The sequence below is a fragment of the Phaethon aethereus genome (assembly GCF_964289735.1).
Source record: "Phaethon aethereus genome assembly, chromosome: 2".
In the NCBI taxonomy this organism is placed as follows: Eukaryota; Metazoa; Chordata; class Aves; order Phaethontiformes; family Phaethontidae; genus Phaethon; species Phaethon aethereus.
Genome location: NC_138582.1, coordinates 162,827,483 through 162,843,490, shown reverse-complemented (window position 1 = coordinate 162,843,490; position 16,008 = coordinate 162,827,483). Strand labels below are relative to the sequence as shown.

The following is a 16,008-nucleotide window of genomic DNA, read 5'->3' as shown; positions in this document are numbered from 1 at the left end:
AGCGGAGGGGGAGATGCTGATCTCCTCTCTCTGGTGACCAGGGGTAGGACACGAGGAAATCGACTGAGGCTGCATCAGGGGAAATTCAGATTAGACATTAGGAAAAGGAGGGTGGTTGGTCACTGGAAGAGGTTCCCCAAAGAACTGGTCATTGCACCAAGCCTCTGAGAGTTCAAGAAGTGTCTGGATGACGCTCTTAGTCATATGGTTTAGTTTTAGGTAGTCCTGCAAGGAGCAAGGAGTTGGACTCAGTGATCCTTATGGGTCCCTTCCAACGTGAGATATTCTTATGATGCTATGATGGCAGTGATTTGAAATATGACTACTTTGTCAGCAGTTGGACAGGAATGCTGCGTACTGTTTACCCTATCATCTTTCTTTAAGATGAATGAGTTGAGGGATTTTAAGAGTTCTCTTTTCTTTAAGAAAAAAAACAACGAAAAAAGAAAAGAAACCCCCACTGCTCCTCCTTCTGCTCTCTTTATTCCTTCCTCCGTCATAACATCAAAGCGCATTTTACACAATTTTTCAATTTTGTCCTTCATTTTTCTTCACTGATTCTGTATCTATAGGTGTACAAAACACAATCACTTATGATGTCAAAATTCAGTTAAGACGAACGGAATAAAGAACAAAATGCTTTATTCAACCAGAAATATGAATACCTATATGGAAGTGGACATCTTTTGAATTAATCGGGCTTAAAGCCATGCAGAAAATAAATACAAACTGAATAGCTGCAACGCACAATTTTGTTGAATTTAGCTGTTCAAGACTAATGAGCAGCCTTAAGAATTCTAATTTCAGGAAGATGGAGAATTTTTGATTATTCAAAAGCAAATGAGAGTTACAACAAGAACTGTACATGTAATAAACTCTTACCCCCTTTGGCTCAGGCACAATCAAATGAGTACACTTATTATTGAGGCTTAGCTGGCAATTCCCTCCATAAAAAGTAATCAAAGCCCACAGTGTACTTCGGTCTTCAGATGAAACCTAAAAGGAAGGTAAATAAGCCTTTTAGTTCTATGCAACCAGTTGCCTTCTGCTTGAAAAAATTTAGTACAATCCATGACATACCATTTACAAGTCTGGCTAATGTATTACCTATCACTTTTAAATACCAAATTAGCATGAAAGTCACAGAGAAAAAAGGGTGACAAAGAGACACAACAAGAAAAGACGTTGAACGATCATTTTTAACCTGCACAAAGAAAACATTCTTCACTCCTGTAAAACTCAACACTATCACCTTCCACAAGAGAAAAAAGTTAGTGATCTAGCAAACAGGAATTACTTATCTTAGACAACCTATTTAAATTCATTAAGCAGAATTTTAACAAGTGGACCAAATTAACAGCCTGTGTAAACACATGAAGTGTTTATTTTTAACAATTTATGTCACAGCAATGTCGTGTCGTGTCCCCGTCCCCCCCAGCCAAGAAAGCCACATGTATTTAAGTCATTACCATTCAGAGGTAGTAACAGAATTACAGGAACAATTTGTTTAAAAGTCTAAAGCACATATACACATATATTCCATTAGCACCTACGACCTGATCCTGTCCATCCGCACACACACACTGGTCACAGATCCACAGAGCTGGCTATGAACACAAGCCACTAAAGCACCATCTTTCCGCTTACTTTACTCACTGGCACCCTTGTTAAGGTTTCAGTGCATAAGCAGGTAAAACATGCTGACTGAATATTGTGTTAATGCAGAAATAGAAGAATAGGAGCAAAGACTTTACAGTCTAGTGTACTCTGCATTTTAGAATCACCATATGGCTGAATACAAGGTAAATTACTGACTGAATGTTCACAGTTTGAAATGTTCATGCCCTCATTTTCAGTGAAAACCTGTCTTGGGTGATAATTCACCTAACATATAGAAAAAAAGTCATAGTACAACAGAAAAACTGGTATCTCTACTCAAAAAAACAAAGCATTGCACACACATTGTACATTGAAGAAGACTGAAATACAGTTCATTTCTTACCTGAGAGAGACAGGCAGTGACTCCAAAAAATATCTGACATGATTCTGGAGAGAAGCCATTTACACTGGAAAGCAGGTGTCAAGGATGCAAAACTAATTTAAATGAGAGTTTCCTGAGGGGTATTAGAAGGAAATTAAATAGTGCGCATAGTACTTCTCAGGTATTATCAAGTATTTGACCATTCAAAAACTTTATCTTTAAAAGCATGTTGTCCGTTTCCAATTCAAGTTGTACACATCAAGAAAAAAAATGAGGTACAAACTGGATCAGGAAACCTCTAATATTATGACCAATTTTAGTTAACATTATAAACTTGCCTCTTCCCAGAACATCTCCCTTAGCCCATCTCAGCAGGCTTAGCCTACAGCAGTCAAGTAATTATTAAGAGCTTCCTTCCATTATAAAGTTCTTATCTTCCATGCTTAAAAATACAGAAGAACCTGAAGAAGTTGGTTTTGCTATGGTCAACAACAGACAATATCAAAGCATTATGATGCACAATGAAGTCAATAAAACAAGCAAGACCAAGGAAAATGTGCTTTCCTAAAAAAGAAAAGTTAATAGCAGACACCTGTGAGAAAGTTAAAATGTCTTTTCTGCACACTTATTAAAAAAGATGGCAATCTGGTGGATGACAGCATTTAAAACCAGCAAGAAATAAAAGCACAGCCTTAAAAAAGAAAATGGGTTAGAAAGCAATACAGAAGCCAGAAGTTTCAGAAATGGCTATGTTTGGTAGAGTTTTTGGTTGAAGGTATCTTTCGGAACCTAACCTGTCCTTTGCAATTTCTCAAAGACTGGAAAAGTAGAAACAGTTTCCTAGCATACAGCACAGTTATTAAGTCCACAAAAGGCACAGAACAACAAACATAACAAGGGACAAGCGCATATATCAAGAAAAATAAGAAACCACACAAGGTGTTAGAGAGATTATCTGCAAACAGCAGTGGGCAAGTCAGCATAAGCAAGTATCAGATCGTCCACAGCTGATTTTTTCCTGCTGAGGTATAACTCTATATTGGAAGTTGGCTAGGCAACAGATACAGGGAGGGGGGTGGAAATCTAGGAGCTGCTGTGAAACATAAACTGAGAAAACATCACACTGGGATGTAAAAACAGAAATACCGCCTGAAACTAACAGGAAGTTTTCCACCATGCTTTCAAAATTCAACAAGATCTCTGGTAGCAATGCGTATTTGTTTTCAGATGCATGAAAGAGATAGATAAATGAAACCATATGTGAAAAAGAGCAGTGAGAATTGTTACAGACCTAGTAAGTATGACTTACAAGAGGAAACTGAAAGACCAGAATTAATGTGTTTAAGAAGCTAAACCAAAACATCCTCAAATTCTTTAAAGGTTGCCAAATGAAAAGAGAAGTAATTTGTTCTCCCTGTTCAGAGTGGCTCAGATAAATCAAAACAGGGTTAGACTGCAGCACTGTAATGGGGTTAAACTCTAGCAACACAACAGTGAGGCACTGTTATGGAGACTGGGGAGACTATGAAATCTCCACTACGGGAGGGGCCTTGTGAAACAAGAGAGAATGGTTTGACAGAAGTGAGCTGGGAAAGACAGACAGACCATCTGACTTCTGTAACTTCCCTCCCTTTTCTATACTTTCATAAAATTTTGTGTTTAAAATACATGCATATCTTGTTGGGAAAAACAACTACAGAAACAGATGTGCATTCTGTTACAAGTACACACTGAGATTTTTAAATGAAACAAAATTGTTTTCCCCGTGCTGTTGACAGATGCACCAGCAATACTTAAATTTTGAGTCCCAGAAGAGACAACACACATCAAGCTAACAACAAAGCCCAGGGCACTTTAAAACTTAAGAATAGATTACTGCCATCATCCAGAATCTCCAAGTTCAAGTCTGATGAACACCCTACATTTCACTATGTTGCTCAGTATCTCATCTAAGGTAGAGATTCAGGACTCGATCTTTCAAAAGTGTACACTTGTCTACTCCCTGCCTTAACTCTACTCCTAGCACATAAAGCAGCAACAGCTTGGTATTTAAGTCTACTCCTAGCACATAAAGCAGCAACAGCTTGGTATTTAAGAGGTCCAGTTTGACTGCAGCTTGCACTCACTAAAAAATAAGAGTGAAATAGACCCTCTTAAAGTTACAAGCAGCACAGCAACAATGTTCCAAGTGGATCTGGAAAACAAAAAAGCGGGAATGCAACAAAACTCCCTGTACAAGTCAGTGGAAAAACAAACCTTCCTCATTCTTGCTTTTGCTGGTATTAAGAGAATTAAGAAAGAAATCACCAGCCCTCTTTATGTCATTATAACTGAGGTTTTCACACACAAAACTGTCTTTTCTTCTTCACAAAGGCTGCTTCCAGATTCATTTTTCTGTTACTTCCCTTCAAGTACAGGTTAGTCAGGTTTTGCGAACATCAGTTAGCAGGGAACAGGAGAACACTCTGCCTTCTGAAGCTCCCCCTGGTGAAAACAACTTTCACAGTGGGATGTTAAAACGTATTTATAAGAAACAGGGAAAATTATTATGCTTTTATATTGTATTAAATTATTCTACATAAAACTTCACCTTTAACAACTGACAGGCAAATGGCCATCAAATACGTACCAGAATTGGTAAGCCAACATAAAATCCTTAAGGCTCTTATTAGATCCATACACCTAGCTGACAAAAGATGTTTCTAAGACCTGTTTCTTCAGAAATTCAATGACCACTTTGTACATTTTTGTCTTTTGTTTATGTTTTAATTTGGAGATGTAATGTTCAATCTCAAACCTCTGCCTAAACAGGGTCCAAAAACAATCAACTGGAAAAAGTAATCTATTCCTATTTTAACTACTATATTTTTTTCATTGTGGTAGTACCTAAAACCCTAATGAAAGGCAGGATGCCACTGCACTAGAAGTCATAAAGAGACTGAAACAGAACAAAGTTAAGACTTAACAACCCATTTTAGTGAGCACTATAAGGCTCAGAATAAAATCTAAGAACACGAGGTTCTAAGGGCATGAAGTGCTACAAAGAATAAAGTCAAAGGTCCAAGGACATATTTATGGCTGACAGGTGTACAAAACTTCCTTCTTCCATGCAACCCAACAATACGATACTACTGAGACCTGGTCATTTCATTTGGCCATTCCTATATACCCACAATAAAGACTTCCTGAGCAATAGCCATTCAGGGCTACATTCACACATTTATTGCTACAGTTTAGTTATGGACTGCATCATTCAATGGTTTTATCTGTTGATTTCTCTTCTGGGTATGTAATAATGTCAGCTCTTAGAGCATCCTTTTAAAAAAAAATGGTTTCAAATGGAAGACTAATTTCCTAACAGTGCAACTTCTCCATCAGAAAGAATAACACTAATAATGCAATGCTAGACCACTTAATCTTGAAAATGTAGCTAATTCCAAGTTATTTTATTGTTTTTCCAAACAGTCCTCAGGAGCTGGGAAAAGGCTTACAGACATCTGACATAAGCAACTGTACATTCCCATCGTGATGATGAAAGAATGATTAACACATTTATTGTTTCCAAAACACAAAAATCATCAGCCTAGATAACTTCACAAGAATCAAATTAATTTTTATACAGGAGTAGCTCTGCTAATTTGGGTTTTGACATGTCATGTTTGGTGCATTTCTTCCATTTGGAAGTCAAGTCATTAAAGGAAAACTGCCTTCTGCTTAGGTCAGAAGACTATCCATGACTATGGTAAGTGTTTCACACTAACTGTTGAATCCTATCCAACATGTTGATTTATCATGATCAAAACAGCTGCAAAGATCTCACTACATCATTTTATCTGATGAATTCAATGCTTTCTCTTCCTATAGTTCACTCCCTGAGTTGACTTCTCTTAGGGCAGTAGAAAATATACTGGGTATTTCCAAAATAGTCGAGATATAGTGAGATGCAAAGGCACACACGTTGAAATACTGGGTATAAAACATGAGTTCTGGATCACTGAAGCACATTAAAACCTGAATTCCTAATATGAACACCTGGATTCTTACATCTACCACCTGTTGTCTTCCATTATAGACATGACCACCTGCTAACCTCATTCCAAAAGGAGATCTCATGCCTGACAGCATACCTCCCTATTCCTGGCATTGTTTGTTGCAATCATCCACTCATATCTGTACTGAAATGTATTGCTCTGCTTCAGCTTTTCCATATACAGAATCTTTATCGTGAATGGTCTGGCAAAAACATGCATGAATTTTTTTATATAATAATAGCCATTGTTACCATTCCTATCATCCAGAGAAAAATTTGAGGGGAACATCAATAAAGAAGAAACAGTAATAACCGACAAGAAGGAATATGCCATCCATATGCAAGAACATATGCTCCAAACAAGGTAAGAAACATTAATCTAGCCAAACATGAACAAGGGTCTACCAAAGGCAAGGACAGACTATCCCAAAAATGGGAATACTAACACTACCTGTTAATAAAATGTTACAATACAGTGTTGATACAAGTTATTGCATATTTATCCATTACTTAATTCTGCTTCTAGAAAAGGCAGAATAGGCCATTGTGCTCTGAACCAACGTTTGCCCACTTACTGTACTCCAGCATTTTTCCTGGATCCTCACAGTTAATTATCAACTTCCAGATAAAATGTTTTGAGTCCATTTGATGAGAGTTTTCTTGCAAGTGCCTATTAAGCATCCAAAATAGCCAGAGGTACAGGAACACTGAAGCAAGACAAAGATGCTCCAAGCACACTGCCATCTTGCAAGCAGAACACATCCTACCATCTTAAAAACTCAAGCTATACATACTTGAAGCAGTCTTTAATCCTCTTTAATCCCTATTTTAACATGTTTCCTGTAGAACTGATTCAAATTGGAACTTAAAGGATACGGCAGAAGAGCTCCACAGCGAACGGACAAGATCACCCAGGAAGGCTGAAAAATAAAAAACACAAGACATTAAAAACCTTGGTCTGCATGTGCGAAGTGTGAATTGCCTTCCATGTTCATACTATAGCTAGTTTCAATATACATCTCCAAGCTTTGAAAGTCTAAGCGTACTTAAGCCTTTACAAAAAAGATTGTTCTGATTTATTTGTAAGAGTTAATATAAAGACTGCTCAAATGTTGTGCAGCAATACAGAAGCAAGACCCCCTTCTCTTGTCCTTTTATTGCGCCAAGAAAACCATTTACAGTATTTATTCATCCTCTCCCCTTTTTCAGTTTTTCATGCTCTAAAAAAAAATTCCCCTACCTTACACTCATCACCAAGGAGTCAGGAACCTTATATAGAAAGAAGTTTCTAAACACACAGCGATGAGGGCTGCTAAGCACATATGTGATGAGCCCTAACTGACTGTATTGTGGGACAGTATTCCCCACTCTGGGAAAGAGGGAGGTGGTGGAGAAAGGAAGAGTTGTAGGACTGGTCCCAATACAGCCTATAAGGAAGAAGGGGGAAAAAGTGGCATCACATTCAATATGAAATGACTTTTCCTCAAAAAACAAACATATTGTGGCAACTATGTATATGGTGTCCCAATTCTTGCTATTTTCTCTCCCTTAGAAAAAGGCATTAAAAAAATGAACTAAAAGCACCTAGTTCATAACTCCTCAATCCTCTGCAAAAAAATTGGGAGATTTTCCTCCCTCAAGTTTTTCTTTCTTATTCTCTATGCCTTTGCTTTCGTTAAAAAGCTACCTTTGCCTCTGACTTCCATTCCCTTAATACTTAATCTAATCTTCGTGATAATAGATCATGCTGTGATGTTTTCAGGTCAAACTAACTGACATTAGTGAAAGACTTGTTCTCATTTGGCAAATGAAAAAGTTTAGCTAGTAGCAGTTATGAAGAAAATTAAATTATTTAAGCAAATGCTATTAGAAAGCACTGTTACAACGCTGATGTCCTTCCTTTGCATGAGAATGGCAGCAGTCTTCTTGTTTGTAAGATTAAAATTATGCCACAGAACACTTCAGAAAAAAGAACTAAAAATTAATCAGCACACCTACTATAACCATAAGTCTCTAGTTAAGCACCTTTTCTTTTTGGAATTAATTCATACTTCTACACTATCAGGTGAACTCTCATGACAAGCTATCAAAATTCCCTCCTGCCACCTGCAATCATATGGTAAAAATAAGGTAAAATCATGTACCCAAAGGTACTGGCAGTGAAGTACTAGTGTTTTTTCTTCTAATCACTCTCATGACTTGCAGAGTGACAAGTTCACGTTTTCAATCATGAAGTCCAGAATCTTTCACTGGAAAAATAAGCTAGTACAGCAAGATACTAACAAAACACTGGTAATTCCAGTATAAGTAAGAAAAAAAAATTAAAAACTAAAATCAAGAGAAAAAATGTATTTTTCTACAAGTTTGTCTTGTTTTAAATTAGTGTAGCACGCATACGCAGAATCAACAAAATCATTTTGCATCTTACCAATCACATGTGTTTAAAAAAAACCCTCAGCAGTCTACTACTTATTCTAAATTGAGGTTTTCCATTGCCAGAAGCTTGTAAAAACCTTCTCAACAGAAACACTTCTAAAGTACAACTAACAGGACACCATCTCACAGACAACTGAAGGATGAATCTGAACAAACACAAAACAAAACAGAACAACAACAAAAAACCCAACACCAAGCCACTGACAGATACAGAGCTACAAGTGAGAACAGAATTGAAAAACAAGTCTATCAGTCAGGGTAAAAGTTTGTGGAAAAAGAACAAAAGATATTTAAATGTTTCATTTGGTCATCATCCAAACATGAATATTTTCTGTTATAGTACTCATGTGGATACCTTATTATTTCAACAATATCATGGAAGAGTCATTCACCTTTACCACAGGGAGATCAAAAACTTCACGAGATTCTCCGACTTCTGGATTGTCCCCGTCTTCTGAAATAATATGTGAAGCCAGCGCATTGTAAGAAACTTCCTTTGCTTTACCAGCTTTCAGAAGCTGAATAACCTAAACCCAAAAGAGAACAGGGAGAAGTCAATAATTTTCAGCAGCTTTTATTTTGAGAAAAACATTAATACAAGAACACGCTAACACATGAGAGGAATGACCATGACCTCCTCTCTTGGTTGTCCTCCTGTAACTGGCTAGCACTCTTTCTGAAGTTGCCAAATGCATCCCTTTTAAAACCTCATCACCAATGATTTATACCTCTGCCATATTTTAATCATACAAGCTGAAGATCTACTTTTCCAGAATAATTCAGACTGGGGCAGAAATCTGGAAAATGTAAAAATTTTTGCAAAGCATATATTCCTCAAAAAATCTCAAAATCATTTTCTCTCAGGGAGGGTAGGAAAAACCCTTCTCCTCAGTGTTTGTTTTTATATATGGTTGTATTAGGTTTGCCTGGCGAGGTTTTGGTAGTGGGGAGGCTGCAGGGGTGCCTTCTATGAGAAGCTGTCCCCTGTGTCCGACAGAGCCAGTGCCAGCTGGCTACAAGACGGACCTGCCGCTGGCCAAGGCCACAGCCATCAGCGATGGTGGTAACGCCACTGGGGTAACGGAGTTAAGAAGCGGAAAAAAACAGCTGTGCAATTGCAGCCAGAGAGAGGACTGAGAATGTGCAAGAGGAGCAGCCCTGCAGACCCCCAGCTCAGAGCAGGAGGGGCAGGAGGGCTCCAGGCGCCGGAGCAGAGGTTCCCCAGAAGCCCCTGGGGAAGCGCATGGGGAGGCCGGCTGTGCCCCTGCGGCCATGGAGCTCCACGGGGGAGCAGATCTGCACCCGCACCCGGGGAGGGCCCCATGCAAAAGAATTACTCTAAAATAACCAAGAAGATTCATCACAAGCTTGCTGTTCTTGCCGCCACACAGCCAGGAACAGGAAAGAGTATTTCAGTTTTACACACCGATCTCCTAAATCTCGGGATACCTTCCTGCATGAAACCCACTTAACTGCAAGGTAACACAAGATGCTATAACTCCAATGGGAAAAGCTCACGCAAAATGCAGCACTTCTGAAAATAACAGATATTTATGAACAGCCCCACCACACAAGCTCCTTGTCTCGCACAGCTCTCCCTGAGTTACAAGCCCCATTCAATGGCTGAAGAGAAGGCTAAAAACAGGAGTGAATGTAATGAAAAATGAGCACCTAAATCTGACTGATAGCGTGAGAAAGAAGTTACAACTAATGAGCTAGAAGTATGATTTTTTTTTTATAGCAAAACAAGGCTGCATTACAGAGTCTGTGAAAAGAGTCTGCTTATGCAAAAAGTTGCCCTGCTTTGAGGGAGCAAGTTTGAACACTATAAATACAATAGATAATAACTTCACATGATTATTTTAAGTGGTATGAAAAAGACTTTCCCTAATTTAGCTCATGTCAAGTTCAAAACCCTTTGCGGAACATGAGACTTCTTCAGTTTAAGTAGTGCCTGGACTGAAAAGATGTACTGGCACAATTAAAGAACGTCACCTGTACTAGTGTCAACCATATACCTGTAACTAGAAAATAAAATACTGAAAAGCCCTAATACTATCATTGTAAAAATCCTGCACTTTAGGTGTTGGCTTAAATCCATTAAGTGAAATTTCATTTTTGAGAATCTAAAAATTTGTGTTGGAAGAAACGAGGAATAGTTCAAAACTAAAGAAGTTAAGACAATGGGCATAAAAAAAATTAAAATAACAACAAAACAAGAGGTAACCAGAAAGCAAATATCCTGCTCAAAATCCTTATGCTGCACTGTATTACTTTTTATTACTCTTTCTGTATGAAATACTGATTTTAACTGGTGTTACCCAAGCATGATGGTTTGGGTTTACATCTTTTAGGAAAGCAAGAAAAGCATTTATTAAAAAAAATAATAGCTGACATCCACTCATCACCCCCTGTAAGGTGTGAGCAGCCAAGTGCACATGCCAGTGGAATGGATTCAAAGCTGAGAGCCAGCAGCCAACTTCTCCCTCATTTGCCAAATAACATCTAGGCACAATTCCAGACTTTTGTTTCCCTTCTAGTTTATGCTGCATATGTTTTAATAGGTAGTGGGTATGCAGTTATTCACCTGAATATATTACTTTTTTTTCCTCACTCTTGGATTTGTTTTGATCAGAGCGCTCACTTGTGCTAGACCTGTTTTAATATTTATTAAGACTGGTCTTCCATGAAACCATTGGGAAATTTAAGCTGACTAAATATGCTCCTCCCCAAAAGATGGAGGAAACTTCTTTTCAAAATCAAGTTAGCACCCATTTGTATATAAAGTAGTAAAAAAACTTGAAACATATCTAAGTTTTATATTAGTAAAGGAACAACACTTCACTATAAAAACCATGCTTAAAAGCTATTTTTGAGGGAAAATGCCTGATTTTAGTCGCAGTCAGTATGTTCTGCTTTCTGTCTCGGTTCAAAACACAACTGTTAAGTACTCCTCTTGTTCAGGTCGTTCCCAGGGTACCTGGGGCAGCTGCTGAAGGGAGGGCAAAAGCATCCACAAAGAACTGGCCCCAAGCTCAGCACAAGACACTTCCTCACGCTGACCTGGCACTGCAACCCAAGCCAGGCAGGACTCTGCGCTCCCTGGTGCCTTGTGCTCCCAGGGGCTAAGCAGCGAGTCCTGGCCTCTGTGTAATGCTGTGCCACCCCAGCAAGCTGTTTCGGAATCCAGAGCACCTGAGGGAACAGTGTTTGAACAGGCCAGCCGGCCACAGAACCAACCGGGGTCCAGAGGACTTCGCAATTTGGGCATCACTCATGATGAGAAAGTGGCTAAACAGCTCCCAGCACAATCTGATCTTGGAAGCAGCATAGCCCATTCTGGCCAGTGCTGTGCCTGACCTTACCAACTCCACCAGAGCCACCTTTGGTGTTTGCCTGCAACCCAGAGAAGGCATTCAGAGATAGAGGAGAATTTAGTGTCCCTAACTGAGAGTGAATCAAAGCCTTAAGACAATGGCATTAACTGCTAAGAAGAATAAAACTTACCATAAGTGAAAAAAAAATAGCTGAAGAGAATGCTTGTTTACTTACTCTATGGAAACACCACTGATTGTCTTGCTGTATCAACACAAAACTAACTACAGGCCTTTCGGGACACTATTTATGAGATAAATGATATATGAGAGTCCTGTTGGTTTTTGCACTCATCTTCATACACATAATCATATTGCTGCTATAGGGTTTTTTTTTAAACGGAGGAATTGTTACTCAAAGTCTAACACACTGTCAAAAATTTTCCACCTAAAGACCTTGGGGTTTTTTTCCTGCTCTTTAACTATATTCCTAGACTGTATTTCTTTTAGCATGTAGCCCTATTCCTACCAATAAAAACCATCTCAACAGGTCAGTATCTATGTCTCAAGTTCACTGGAAGGCCTACAAGACTCAGCGAATGCCAGGGCATGAGATTAAAGGAACCCAACACTGAACAAAGATTCGACTGCAGCAACTACCAAAGCAGCCAAGACTTAAATTTCAGTGTGAAACGTGCAGGAATCTGTTCGCATGAAGGTGCTGTCCTACAGCTAGATATGGTACACTTCAAACACTTGCCTAATTGAACATGCCACAGACACTTTTTTTTTAAACCACCTTCACCCAACATGCCTGGGTGTTATTAACTAGAAGGCCAACTTCGTCATCTAGGGTATGGCCCTAGGCCAGAGAAGGCCAACCCTGTCATGCCGGGTACTGCCCTAGGCCAGAGGGCTGGCTGGTCATTTGTCAGCACCTTCTGCTCCTCGCCTCCTCTGGATCAGGGCAGGGAAAACACAGCGATGACACCTCAACGATACCAGCACCTCCGTGCACCCGATGGGCCTGAAGGGTCCTGGGGCGGGCGGGCACCAGGACCACGGGGCCCTACGACGTGCCCACCTTGTGGGGCACGTAGCGAGGCGGGCGCGGTGCGGGCCGTGTGGGGAGGGCCGGCCAAGCCTTCCTTCGCGAAGCCTCCCCCCGCTGACAACGGCCTGCCGGCGTCCTCGTCCTGAATCGGGATACCCCGGCGAGGCGGGGACGGGAGGGGCTGGGGCACGGCGGGGCGCCGAGCGCTGCCCTGGGGAGCGCCCCGCGGCGGCGGAGCCACTGCCCCCCGCGGCGGCCGGCTGCCCGCCCGGCCCGGGCTGGAACAGGAAGTCCCTTCGCCCGCCCCTCCTCCGCTCAGGCGGCGGCGGGGCCTGCGCGCCGGGGCCGCTGGCTCCCATGGCGGGTGGCGGCGCGCTGGCCCCGGGCACGGCCGCTACCGGCCGTTACACCAGCTCCCCCCCCCCCAAACGCTCTCTCAGGGCCGCGCTCAGCGCCACCACCCCCCCGCGCGCGCCTTCCCCGGGAGGCGGCAGGGCGCGTGCTGCGAAGCGGCGCGTGAGGCTGCAGCCCGCGCGGCAAGTGTCGAGGGGGGGGGGGGGGGGAGAGGAGCTGGACGATCTGACAGTGCTCCCCCGGGGCGGGGGGGAGGCTGGAAGGAGCTGAGAGAAGGGGCGAGGGGGAGGGCGACCCAGTACCTTGGGGTCGATGTCTCCCACCACGAAGAACTTGACATCTTTGAACATCTCCTCCGGGACTTTCAGCTCCTCCTCGTCCGCCGACATGGTCCCGGCCTCCAGCACCGCAACCCCCCCACCCCCGCGCCCCCTCCCCAATCTCCCCTGCGCTCACTGTTGCGAACCACCGGGGCCCGGGTCTCCCGTCCCCTCCCCCCGCCGAGCCGCCGAACCGCGCGAGCAAGGCGCGCGCTGCGGGACACACCATCCTCCACCGGGACGCGGGGGGGTGGAAGGGGGAGGGGAGAGCCGCCTGCACAAAGCAGCTCCCCCCGCCCGATCAGCCACCCCCGCTGCCCCAGGACAGCGCCTGCTCCTGATCCACGGGCGCTATCTCTGCTCCTCCCTCTCTCTCCGAACCAGATCGGGAGCCAGCATCCGGGTCCGAAGCTCCCCCCGTACGAAACGCAATGGACTCGCCCCAAACGACAGAGGCGGGCAGCGGGGATACCCGGACCCGCCCATTGGCAAAGCAGCGAGGGAAGGGGGGAGGGGAGCGTACCGCCCTTCAGCCCCGCCTCTCGGGGCCGCCCGAGGCCACGCCCCTCTTCCCGCCGTGTGGGAGACGACGACCGTCGTTCCGGGTCCCTTCTGCCGCCCCGACTCCGCCTCGCCTACCCCCGCACCCCGCAGGCGGACACTCCTGTGGGCCAAGGGACCCTCACAGGGCCGAGGGGAGCAGTGGGTGACGGCCAGCGACCCCTTCAGTGTCCCCCCTGCGTCCTGGTCCCAGAGCTGGGCCTTGCATGGCTCTGAGGGCCCGAGCAAGGCGGGAGCCACATCCTCATACTCAAACCCACGGTGAAAGTGAGGTGTCAAGGCCTGTGGTGCTCCCGTTTTCCCCACTAGGCCAGGCTTTCGTCTCTTCATCGGGGAACTCGAGCAACAGCCAGCAACTTAGCACTGCGAGCAGCGACAGCCAATATACTATATATGCTGCACACAAGCACAACATCTTACGCTTTCCGGTTTCAAACCATTTTTTCAATTCATCAAGAACCTTTCAAAATTAAATCCTTTCCCCCGGAAAAGTTAGCCCTTCCAGCTGGGAGCGTCTGTAGGTCCAATAGGCCTAATACGTATTCCAGCATCCAACCCATTAATGAACATACTGACTGCGACCAAAATCAGGCATTTTCCCTCAAAAAACTACTCAAAGCATCCTTCTATTTTGATAGTAAACCATTCAAATCTAGAGGGCGGTCTATCTCACCCAGCATTAGATAACGGATCAGAAAACCACAATCGCTACTTTACCTTTATATAAATTGCCTTCTCTCAACAGAGAGAAATGAGCACTTTCAGAGCCTGATTCATCTCAAACATCCATGCATTGTCAGCTAAATCTTGCCCCCACATTATGCTTTCCCAAGGAATTTTGGACCCCTCATCATACTTTTATGTGGACAATATTTCCCTCCCATACTTCAGAGCGATGTTACGCGATGGCATCAAAAGGCTGACTGAAAGGAAAACACAGGACACTTACTCTTTGTCTCCTATATACAAGGCCTGTCATACTTTCCCAGGAACAAAACAGGTTTATTTAACCTGACTTGTTCTTGAAACAGACTTGGTAGAAACTATTAATCTGTTTACAAGAAATTTATTATTTATCTGGTATTTTGGGCGGATTAAAAGTGAAATTTGTAGTATCCAGGTTCCTAAATTCCTTTTCCTCCTTTTTCAAGGAAGGCGTTTCATCTACCTTTCTTCTGGTCTCCTGGATCTCCACATGACATCCACCCCTTTCTACTCCAGCTGTGTAAGAAAAACCCAACCTATCACCTGTTCTTTTCCTACTCCAGAAAGAGATCTTACCCTTTGGTTGCAGGTTTTATTCTATTGCTCACCCCCCCCCCCTTACAATTTACTTTTTTAGTGAAAACCAAGGTAAGAAGTACTGAAACTTTTATATTATACACTTTTTTTTGTACTACAGGGAAAAAAAGTAGAAAGAACCATCTGCTTTTAAATCTGTTTATCCCGTTCATTCAATAATTCATATTCTCATCTCACTTTCTATCTTTTCTAATAACTCTTGTTTAGGGCCATTCTTCTGCCCCAAGTACTTCCTGGACTGTCTTTGAAAAACGCTTCTCTCAGCCTTTCCTTCCTTTAATAGCTGCTGTCCAGGCCCCCAAGTCCAGGCCTTGCTTTCTTTGTTCCATAATTTTCACTCTTTCAAACTCCATTTTTGATCCATTTTGACTTCTTTACACTAAATTAGAACTACTTTGACCAAAATCTTCATTCACCTGCAGTGAAATATTTTTCTTATTCTTCTTGATCTATCAGATATCATTAACACTATTGCTTCCTGAGTCCTTTCCTTTTGGATTTCAGTGCCTCTGTAATCATCTGCATCTTCCAGCACTGGTAATTCTCACCTCTTTTCTTTCATAAGTATCTCTGTCTCTCAGGTTTTTGTTCCATTCCAAAAACTCATTTTTTTCTGAGGTTTCTTTTTCTTCATGATGTCATTTATTACTTGGCTT

The 16,008-nt window shown here is 42.4% G+C and overlaps 1 protein-coding gene across 1 annotated transcript in view; it reads right to left on the bottom strand.

The window, feature by feature from the left end:
- The window catches only part of PAXIP1 (PAX interacting protein 1), a gene marked incomplete at both ends in the record, with an annotated part of 35,257 nt that extends 21,699 nt beyond the window's left edge, over positions 1 to 13,558 (bottom strand). The window contains 5 exons of the mRNA XM_082015558.1: positions 883 to 996; positions 2,003 to 2,066; positions 6,888 to 6,931; positions 8,840 to 8,974; positions 13,472 to 13,558. Of these exons, the coding sequence (XP_081871684.1) occupies positions 883 to 996; positions 2,003 to 2,066; positions 6,888 to 6,931; positions 8,840 to 8,974; positions 13,472 to 13,558 (444 nt within the window). The remainder of the gene's footprint in view (positions 1 to 882; positions 997 to 2,002; positions 2,067 to 6,887; positions 6,932 to 8,839; positions 8,975 to 13,471) is intronic.
- Positions 13,559 to 16,008: the final 2,450 nt, after the last annotated feature.